The sequence below is a fragment of the Oncorhynchus keta genome, chromosome 2, assembly GCF_023373465.1.
Source record: "Oncorhynchus keta strain PuntledgeMale-10-30-2019 chromosome 2, Oket_V2, whole genome shotgun sequence".
NCBI classification, from domain to species: Eukaryota; Metazoa; Chordata; class Actinopteri; order Salmoniformes; family Salmonidae; genus Oncorhynchus; species Oncorhynchus keta.
Window position 1 is genome coordinate 15,115,215 of NC_068422.1, and position 11,438 is coordinate 15,126,652.

At 43.8% G+C, this 11,438-nt stretch overlaps 1 protein-coding gene across 1 annotated transcript; it reads right to left on the reverse strand.

Annotated features, from left to right (window-relative positions):
- Positions 1-236: 236 nt before the first annotated feature.
- On the reverse strand, positions 237-5,780 carry LOC118361459 (zinc finger protein 678-like). The gene is made up of 5 exons (XM_035741414.2): positions 5,727-5,780; positions 3,499-3,554; positions 3,224-3,334; positions 2,984-3,107; positions 237-2,875 (listed from the first exon to the last, which is right to left on the reverse strand). Exons 2-5 carry the CDS (start codon positions 3,550-3,552, stop codon positions 1,149-1,151), a joined length of 2,016 nt encoding a protein of 671 aa, XP_035597307.1. The 5' UTR covers positions 3,553-3,554; positions 5,727-5,780; the 3' UTR covers positions 237-1,148.
- Between the last annotated feature and the right edge of the window lie 5,658 nt (positions 5,781-11,438).

Consider the following 11,438-nt stretch of genomic DNA (forward strand, 5'->3'; position numbering starts at 1 on the left):
ACCCCAAGGGGTGCATGTTTTGGTTTTTGCCTTAACACTACACAGCTGATTCAAATGATCAAAGCTTGATGATTAGCTGATTATTTGAATCAGTTGTGTAGTGCTAGGGGGAAAAAAAAAAACATGCACCACTTGAGGTCCCGAGGACAGAGTTTGGGAAATCCTGTTGTAGATGGTAGGGGGGTGAACAGGCCGTGGCTCGGGTGGCTGAGGTCCTTGATGATCTTCTTGACCTTCCTGTGACATCGGGTGCTGTAGATATCCTGGAGAGCAGGCAGTGTGCCCCCAGTGATGTGTTTGGCTCTCCAGATTGTGGTTCAGTCAGCCTATTTACAGCCCATCAGGATGCTCTCAATGGTGCATCTGTAGAAGATTTTGAGGGTCTAAGGGGCCAGGCCAAACTTCTTCAGCCTCCTGAGGTTAAAGAGGCGCTGTTGCGCCTTGTTCCCTACACTGTCTGTGTGGATGGACCATTTCAGGTTTTCAGTGATGTGCAAACAGAGGAACGTGAAGCTTTTCACCCTTTCCACTGCTGCCCCGTCGATGTGGATGGGGGCGTGGTCTCTCTGCTGTCTCCTGAAGTCCACGATCAGCTCCTTTGTTTTGTTCACATTGAGAGAGAGGTTATTTTCCTGGCACCACTCCATCAGGGCTCTCATCTCCAGGGCTTGTCTGCAAACTCAATGATTGAGTTGGAGACTTGTATGGGGCAAAATATTTAACTAACATCTATAGGCAAAAACTTAAAAAGCTAAAATATTAATCTTGACTTGAATTTGCTAAGTGTTCGTTCTTGTCATGTGCTTTCAAAAGTTCTGTCCGACTGAAAGCTTTCTCACATTTTAAACATTTGTAGGGCTTCTCTCCGGTGTGAGTCATCATGTGTCTTTTCCGTACCCTTAAGTCAGAAAAGTTTCTCCCACAGACAGAACAAGGATACGGCTTCTCCCCCGTATGAGTTCGCATGTGTCGAGTGATATAACAGTTTTGAGTAAAACCCTTCCCACAGACTTTACACTGAAAAGGCCGCTCTCCAATATGGTATCTCATGTGTACCTTCACTTCAGATTTTGATTTGAAACTTTTGCCACACTCAGACTCTGTGCATTTAAAAGGCCTCTCCTGAGTGTGAATCAGGTCATGCCTTGTCAATGAGGACATGCTAAGAAACAGCTTACCGCATGGATATATGTGCATGGATAACGCACCCCAGCATGATGTCTCGCCACATGGCCTTGTAACGTCCTTTGTAACGCGTAAGATTTGTCACACTGGGAGCAGGAGAAGTGTTTATCTTCAGGTTTTCTGTGAGCACATAGCATGTGCATTTTCAGTTTTGCATTGTTGATAAAGCCCTTTCCACACTTCCAGCAAAGGCATGATTTATCTCCTGTGTGTATTCTCTCGTGTTCGACAACAACCGCTGATAAGTTGAACTTCCTTGGACAGTAGGAGCACTGGTATGGGAGGTCTCCGGTGTGAGTCCTCTTGTGTCTGAGGAGAGCTGCTAAATCAGTGTCGCTTTTCTCACAGTAGGTGCAGAGGAATGGCCCGCTGAATTTATGGACATCCAGATAGTGTTTCTTGAGAGGCTTGACACCATTGAAGCTGTTTTCACACATGGTGCATTTCAAGGGCTTGAGCACCAATTTATGCCTGTCTAGCTTTTCTGGGTCTGCAAACATCCTACTGCACTCAGTGCAGTGGAGAGGGCTGTCGGTGAGTGCATGTACTTGGGCCTCTTCAGACTCAGCTCGCAGCACCTTGCACACTATCTTTACAATGTGCTTTCTCATATCATTGATGTTCTTGAACATCTGCCCACAATGAGGACATTTGTGAGGGCGCAGATCTGAGTGGGATCTCATGTGAACTTGCATGCTGTAAGATTTTGGCAAAAGTTTTTTACAAATGCAGCACACTTTTGACTGTTTGCGTTTTTCAGTCTGGTTAGATTCGTAAGATGGGTCTTGGGGTGTACTGGTGGAGGATGAGTCACTGTCCTCAGGTGTTGCCTCAAGAGGAGTTCCACTGGCCAGCTCTGTGTCCCCTCCTTCAGGTTTTTGGACTGTATCACTGTACATCTCAGAGTCGTTCTCATTATTTTGCTGATGTCTCGTCAGATCAAAATGGCACTGGAAGCGCTTCCTACACTGGAGACACTGAAATGGGCACTCCCCTGTGTGGATTTTCTGGTGACGCTTCATGTCTGCACCGCACATGAATGTTTTTTCTTTAGTCAATTCTGTCACGGTTTGTTTACATTCTCGTGCTAGCAATGTTTTCATCTTGTTTTGTCTAACTGGTCTACAGGGCAGCATCAGGTTAGTAGTGTCAATATTTTGTAGCTTCACTAAAGGCTTGTGAAGCATGGAGCATATGATCGCATCAGACATGTCTATGCTTGTAATTTGTTCTCCATGACTTACACTGGCTTTATGTGTCTTTATTTGAGGCTTTCTGAAAGATCTCTTCCTTTTGATACTTAAATCTTCATAAGTCTGCGCCACCCCATCTGCCCCAATAACCATCACTGTTTCGTACCTGGAGTCCACCTCTTCAACAATATCTTCCATCTCATCTTTTACTGGTCCAATCCCCACAACCTTCTCTTCTTCATTACCGGCATGAACCTCCATGTTCTCATGGTCCACAGGGTCAGCAAACTCTATAGATAGTTTGTTGTTTCTCTCACATTCCACCCTCTCCTCTCTTTCTACTACATTCATACTTGTCCCCGGTTCCATCTCTGTGTACTCTGTCAGTGTTGCAGAGTCCAGTCCTGATTCTGTTTGTTCTGTTGCAATCACCCTTTCTAAAGGAGGGAGACAGAGAGCTGAGAGAATGCAGTCCCCAACAGTGGAAGACAGAGTATCTAGAAAAGGATGAGGATAAATTAAAGACAATGGTTAAATAAATATATTTTAATGTCCTCTACTGAAGAAAAGCTAGCATCTACATGGGTCCTGTCAGAGATGCTTACCATGGTTGTCCAGCTGGCCGAGATCTCTGTGGTACTGAAGCAGGGTTTTCAGCTGCTGAGGGTGAGACATGGACTCAACACATTCCTCCAGAACAGAGGGAACATCACTGAGCAGGAATGCAGCCTGTCACAGAAGGAAAATAGATAGGGTTTAGGGATGATTAAAAAGATACAATACGAAACTTTGTGAATAGTGATCCTTCCCTGAATTGATTAAGGTAATTATTCTAATTTCAGTACCTGTTGAAAATGTGATACTGGAAGTAGCTTCTCAAGTCTTGAAAGAAACTGACACATGAGTTTCTCTATTGCGGCATCATACTTGGGACCAAATTCCACAGGAAAAACATCCTAATAGAGAATAAGAAATTAGTATAAAAACACATTTGGTATAAGAAAAAGTGTAATCTGCAACTCACATGGAAGCATACAGCCGTAAACAGAATAAAAGGAGACCTTGGAAAAAGGTCAACATTGGTCAGCATTGTTTATAAATAAGATCAATGTTCACCAACCGGTCGATAGCGACTGGTCAATCTCAAAGGCATTCTTAGTCGATCACCAAACATTTCTGTAAAAAAACAACAACGATAAAGCCTCGAGTTGTTGACGGTAGGTGCACTTGATACAGCAGCCCTAGCGCCGGGAAGGTAAAGTGTTCCCTTTTTGAACCATTTCATTAGTCTGAAGGTAGAACTATGCATACTACAGCAAATCTGGTGCACCTATAGGCCTACCGCTGGCCAATCAGATAGCTCAGATCAACGTGTCTCCACAGGTTATTCACACCATAGATGCTGGAAGGAAAGCGGCCAGAGGAGGAATTGGCTTTGGGGGTGACCAGTGAGATATACCTGCTGGAGCGCGTGCTCTGGGTGGGTGCTGCTATGGTGACCAGTGAGCTGAGATAAGGTGGTGCTTTACCTAGCAGGGTCTTGTAGATGACCTGGAGCCAGTGGGTTTGGCGACGAGTATGAAGCGAGGGCCAGCCAACGAGAGCATACAGGTCGCAGTGGTGGGTAGTATATGGGGCTTTGGTGACAAAACGGATGGCACTGTGATAGACTGCATCCAATTTGTTGAGTAGAGTGTTGGAGGCTATTTTGTAAATGCCATCGCCGAAGTCGAGGATCGGTAGGGTGGAGAGTCTTACGAGGGTATGTTTGGCAGCATGAGTGAAGGATGCTTTGTTGCGAAATAGGAAGCTGATTCTAGATTTAATTTTCGATTGGAGATGCTTAATGTGAGTCTGGAAGGAGAGTTTACAGTCTAACCAGACACCTAGGTATTTGTAGTTGTCCACATATTCTAAGTCAGAACTGCTGGACGGGCGGGCAGGTGCGGGCAGCGACCAGTTGAAGGGCATGCATTGAGTTTTACTTGCATTTAAAAGCAGTTGGAGGCCACGGAAGGAGAGTTGTATGGCATTGAAGCTCATCTGGAGTAGAGGTCGACCGATTAATCGGAATGATTTCAAGTTTTCATAACAATCGGAAATCTGTATTTTTGGACACCGATTTGGCCTATTTAAAAAACATTTTTTTTTTACACCTTTATTTAACTAGGCAAGTTAGTTAAAAGAACAAATTCTTATTTTCAATGACGGCCAAGGAACGGTGGTTTAACTGCCTTGTTCAGGGGCAGAACGACAGATTTTTACCTTGTCAGCTCGGGGATTCAATCTTGCAACCTTACGCTTAACTAGTCCAACGCTCTAACCACCTGCCTCTCATTGCACTCCACGAGGAGCCTACCTGTTACACGAATGCAGTAAGCCAAGGTAAGTTGCAAGCTAGCATTAAACGTCTCTTATAAAAACAATAAATCAATCATAATCATTAGTTAACTACACATGGTTGATGATATTACTAGTTTATCTACGTGTCCTGCATTGCATATAAACGATGCGGTGCGATTTCGTGAAAAATAACTGTCGTGGCTCCAACATGTACCTAACCATAAACATCAATGCCTTTCTTAAAATCAATACACAGAAGTATGTATTTTTAAACCTGTATATTTAGCTAAAAGAAATCCAGGTTAGCAGGCAATATTAACCAGGTGAAATTGTGTCACTTGTCTTGCGTTCATTGCACTCAGAGGCAGTGTATATGCAACAATTTGGGCCGCCTGGCTCGTTGCGAACAAATTTGCCAGAATTCTATGTAATTATGACATAACATTGAAGGTTGTACAATGCAACAGGAATATTTAGACTTAGGGATGCCACCTGTTAGAAAAAATACGGAACTGTTCCGTATTTCACTGAAATAATAAACGTCTTGTTTTCGACATGATAGTCTCCGGATTCAACCATATTAATGACCAAAGGCTCATATTTCTGTGTGTTATTATGTTATAATTAAGTCTTTGATTTGATATTTGAAAAGCAGTCTGACTGAGCGATGGTAGGCAGCAGCAGGCTCGTAAGCACTCATTCAAACAGCACTTTCATGCGCTTTTTTTGGTCCTCCAATAATCGGCATCGGAGTTGAAAAACCATAATCGGTCGACCTCTAATCTGGTGGTTAGTTAACACAGTGTCCAAAGAAGGGGCAGAAGTATACAGAATGGTGTCGTCTGTGTAGAGGTGGATCAGCAAGTTAATACTGTGAGTGTAACGCTTGAAGAGTGATGGGTTCGGGAGGGAAAACGCTTTAACATACGTACAGGAATAGCGCACAAACGGGTGACGCCGAACACAGGCGTAAAACACTCTACCCAAGTACAAACTGGTACATACCCTGGACAGCGACAATCCCAACAATAAACAGGAACACCTCTTGACATAACAGCAAACAAGCCCGCACAAACACAGGCGGGCTAATAGAACTTAAATAACCCCAACCCAAAAACCCCAACAAGGAACAGGTGGAATCAATTAGATAAAACCAAACGAAAGGGGGAAAAAGGGATCGGTGGCAGCTAGTAGACCGGCGACCGCCGAGCGCCACCCGAACGGGAAGGGGAGCCACCTTCGGTGATATTCGTGACAGTGAGATTTAAAAACGTTTAAAACCATGACTTGAGAAATACTCAACGAATACAACAAAGAGCTGGTGTTTTTATGAGTAAGTTCAAGTGTCAGTTATTATTCAGCACTGTGTCAACACTTTGTTCAACACTTTTATAAGACAGAAAATGCATGTTCTCCCTACTTCCGCTCACGCTACAACCACCACTTCAGCTGCAATGAATGACTACAGCAAGGTTATCCGATAAGCTTGCGTTGTTATTATTAGCGGTTTATGTATTTTTTAATAACAAGGAATATTTCACTTTCTCTGGAAGAAATAATGCAGTGTGACTTGAGTTTCTCCATCAGCTGCACACCTGTGTCCCTTATTCTCAGTGGAGGGAGGGCGAGCGGAGGGATGGTGAGTCGGGTGAGAGGCAGCCTAACCGCTGCTCCCTCCCCTCAGACTGACCATCAGATGCAGGTCTCAGTCCAGTACAAAATATATATACAATAATGATTATGCTCACTCAGCTGTGCCTCACAAGTAATACAACAAATTATCTATTACAATTGTGATCATATACCTTCAAATTTGACATATAATTTCAAAATGGTCTGAGAAGAACAACATTGGGAGGGAAATTCAAACATAGCCAATATGCATAAATTAATGTATTGGGCCTATAGCCTACTGCACATACCTCATTGCTACATGACTTTTATTTATTATCATTATCACTCCCCAACGGGCTTGGGAGAGGTGAAGGTAAAGTCATACATCCTCCGAAACATGACCCGCTAAAGCCACGCTTCTTAACACCAGCTCGCTTAACCCGGAAAGCTGCACCAATGTGTTGGAGGGAACACCTTTCAACTGACGCCCGAGTCAGCCTGCAGGCACCCGACCCGACACAAGGAGTTGCTAGAGCCATGTAAAGTTTCATTTCTCAAAAGACGTCAACCAAATTCTAAAAGACTGTTGACATCTAGTAGAAGCCATAGGAACTGTAACCAGATTCCTATCAAAAAAGGTTTCCGGGGGACAAAATGGCGCCGTAGAGAGAACATTGTGTTTCAGCGAGCTCCCGTGGCATTCGTAAATTTATATTTTTACATTAATCTCAGAGCATGAAAAAGTGGTAGAATTGGCTAAATAAGTTATCCTACCATGAGTCTTGACGGCTATTTCTCAAAAATCTCTGACAACATGCACAACAGAACTACTAAGAACTCGACCAAAACCACCATCCCTGTAGATGTGCAGGAGGAGCTAGCTAACGTTAGCGAAGCTAACACCGTTGCGGATCCAGGCACAATGGACCTGGTGATACAAAAGATGACGGATAACATTACTAAAGTGATCGATGTTAAGATAAGAACGGTCTTGGAAGCAATAAATAGCAGGCCATTCAGCTGAACTACAGAGGGTTGTCAAACGTGTTGATGAGGCGGAAGGAAGAATTGCCACAGTGGAAACTTCAACCACATCTATGGACACTAAGATAAAAGCACTTGAGAAACAGGTGGCGGAGCACATTGACGACTTGGATAATCGAGGACGCTAAATCCCCTGCATGTTAGCTAGTGGGAAAACCCCCTTTTGTATCTTTACATGTTTAATTTTTGGGTTTAGTATAGTTCAAGTTCAGGCTTCATATCGTTTGTTTATGCTCGGTGAGATAGAAGAGAGTTCAACACATGGAAAAAGGTACCACCCCACTTTTACAGTAGGATTCAGTCTGGATATTGAATGGTCAAAGTGCAGTGGCAGGTAACAGACTGTGTGTATGTACATGGAACATTAGAGGGAGTCATAACCCCATTAAAAGGAAGAAGGTAATGTCTTTTCTGAAAAAATAAAATATTGATATTGCCCTCTTGCAAAACTCATTTGGATGATAAGGAGCATCTGAAATTACAACAAGGGGGGTTTGGTCAAGTGTTTTTCTCATCATTCACATCCAGATGTAGAGGTGTAGCAATTCTTGTGAAAAAGAACTTACCACTTAAGGTATTGAATTGTGTGAAAGATAAATTTGGTCGCTTTGTTATAATTAATGGTACTTTACAAGGGCAGAACATTTCCATAATGAATATGTACTCCCCCCTGCCCACCCCCCTGAATTCCTCACTAAGGTATTTCTAGACTTTTCAGAATTAAAACTCAGACACTGCAGTGGTTGGAGGAGATTTAATTGTTTGTTGAACCCCCTTATTGATAAGTTTCCCAGCGGTATAGCTTCACTCTCTCCTCAAGCTAAGTCACTTAAAGCTATCTGTGATGATCTGGGGTATGCAGATGTCTGGAGAGCTTTTCATCCCTCCAACAGAGAGTTCACTTTTTTCTCTGCACCTCATGGATGTCAGACTAGAATATATTATTTTTTTATGACCAGGATGTCTTTGCAGTCTGTTTTATCCGCTAGGATAGGAAGCATAGTCATATCTGATCATGCTGAGGTGATCCTGGACATAAAACTCAACGGGGCATTCAATCTGTCAAGACATTGGAGGTTGAATACAACCATTCCTAAAGACCATACATTCACATCATATTTTATTACAGAGTTTAAAGCATTTTTCTCTATTAACTCTCAATCAACAGATAACCCCTCGCTCCTTTGGGAAACCTGTAAAGCGTATGCCAGAGGTCTGATTATGTCATACACAGCCACTAAGGAGGCGGGAAAAGCAAAAGACGTTAGAGGATGAATTAGGAACTAAAGAGAAGGACTACATTAAAACTCCCACTCCTGCCCTATTAAAGGAAATATCAGTCCTTAGATCAACGTTGGACTCTCTCTGTCACGTTCTGACCTTAGTTCTTTTGTTATGTCTTTGTTTTAGTGTGGTCAGGGCGTGAGTTGGGGTGGGTAGTCTATGTTCCTTTTTCTATGTTGTGGTTATGTGTTTGGCCTGGTATGGTTCTCAATCAGAAGCCGGTGTCGTTCGCTGTCTCTGATTGAGAATCATACATAGGTAGCCTTTTCCCACCTGTGCTTTGTGGGTGATTATTTTTCTGTGTCAGTGTTTGTTCCACACGGGACTGTTTCATTTGTTTTGTTTATTCACGTTGTTATTTTGTATTTCAGTGTTCAGGCAAAAAAACATAATGAACACGTACCACGCTGCGCATTGGTCCGATATTTCCTACTCCTCCTCAGACGAGGGGGACAACGATCATTACAGAATCACCCACCAACCAAGGACCAAGCAGCGTGGAATCGGGCAGCAGCAGAAATCTCTGGACTCATGGACATGGGAGGAGATTCTGGACAGAGAAGGACCCTGGGCACAGGCTGGGGAATATCGCCGCCCCAAGGCAGAGCTGGAGGCAGCGAAAGCTGAGCGGCGGTGGTATGAGGAGGCAGCACGGCAGCGCGGCTGGGACGAGAGGCAGACCCAAAAATGTATTGGGGGCACGGGGAGTGTGGCTAAGTCAGGTAGGAGACCTGAGCCAACTCCCCGTGCTTACCGTGGAGAGAGGGGGACCGGGCAGGCACCGTGTTATGCCGTGAGGCGCACGGTGTCCCCGGTGCGCAGGCATAGCCCGGTGCGTTACATCGCAGCGCCTCGTATCGACCAGGCTAGAGTGGGCATCGAGCCAGGTGCCATGAAGCCGGCTCAATGCATCTGGCCTCCAGTGCGTCTCCTCGGCCCGGGGTGCATGGCACCAGCCCTGCACCCGGTGTCCCCGGTTCGCCAGCACAGCCCAGTGCAGTCTGTTCCACCTCGCCGCACTGGCCTGGCTACGGGGAGTATCCAGCCTGGTAAGGTTGTGCAGGCTCGGTGCTCGAGACCTCCAGTGCGCCTCCACGGTCCGGTCTATCCAGGCAAAAGCTATATGAACATGGCGATAAGCCAGGAAAGAACTTGGCGTACCTAGCTAAAAAGAGAGCTGACTCACAGTCAATTGCTACTATTACTGATTCTGATGGCAATCATTTATATGAAAATAAATTGATAAATGACTAATTTAAGAAATTTTATGCAAATCTTTATGCCTCAGAACTGCCAAATGATGCACCCAGATTAATGGAGAACTTATTTTCTAAGATTGAGCTTCCTACTATCTCCGAAGAACAAGAGGTCTCTCCTTAATGCCCCTATTACCGAGGAAGAGATAATGTTCGTGATTAAGAATCTGCAAAATGGTAAGGCCCCAGGACCAGACGGGTTTTGTAGTTCTATAAAGAGTTCCATGGCCTGATCCTTGAGCCATTGCGTGATATGTTTAACCACTCATTTTCAAATGACCAGCTCCCTCAAACGCTGAGAGAAGCCAACATATCACTTATTCTCAAAAATGGAAAATGTCCAGAGTCTTGTTACTCGTACAGACCAATTTCCCTTCTGAATGTGGATAGAAAATCGCTTTCTAAAATTCTAGCCACAAGATTAGAGGACTCACTGCCACTAATTGTGAAAGGAGACCAAACTGGCTACATTAAGGGCCGTAAGTCATGCAACAATGTCAGGCGGCTCCTTAAATATAATTCAACCCTACCAACAAAGTGCTATGGATGGTCTTGTGCTCTCCCTAGATGCTGAGAAAGCATTTGATCGTGTGGAGTGGTCTTACCTATTCTTTGCTCTAAACAAATTTGGTCTAGGGGACAACTTTATAAAATGGGTGAAAGTTTTATATGATGATCCTCAAGCTGCTGTCCTTACTAATGGGCTAAAGTCAAATAGCTTCTCTATATACAGAGGTACCAGACAGGGCTGTCCTTTGTCCCCTCTCCTATTTGCACTCGTTATGGAACCACTGGCCGAGGCCATCAGGGTGTGGATAAGTCATTTAGTCTGTTTATGCCCTTATTAAGCCTGCTATACAGGGGCTGCTCATTGGTGATGTTCACCATAAAATAAGCTTGTATGCTGATGATGTCCTGATATTTGTCTCTAGTCCCGAGACTTCAATTACATCTCTTATTAATATTATTGAATTATTCTGCGAATTCTCAGGCTATAAGATTAACTTAACTAAGTCAGAGGCTATGCCACTTGGTAACCTTCACTCTGTACCTAATACTTCTCACCCCTTCCCTTTTAAATGGTCTACCTCAGGTTTTATGTATCTGGGTATATTTGTAACTCCTAAATTCCAACAAATGTACAAAGCCAATTTTGTTCCCTTGTTTGATACAATATGACAGGATCTGGAGCGCTGGAACTCTCTCCCGATTTCTTGGTTGGATAGAATATCCCTCTTGAAAATGAACATTTTACCTAGACTACTTTACCCAATCCAAATGATCCCAGTATTACTCTCCAATAAGGTAATAAAAGATGTAAATGGATGGCTAAGTTCCTTTATATAGAGTAAACGCAAGCCAAGACTTAAGATGGCAATATTGCAGCTGCCAAGTTCTATGGGCGGCTTGGATCTGCCCAATATCAGGTTCTATCAGTGGTGTGCCCACCTATGTTATATTTATGACTGGATCACAAACAATGACTCCTCTATTTGGTTAGACATTGAGACTTTTCTTT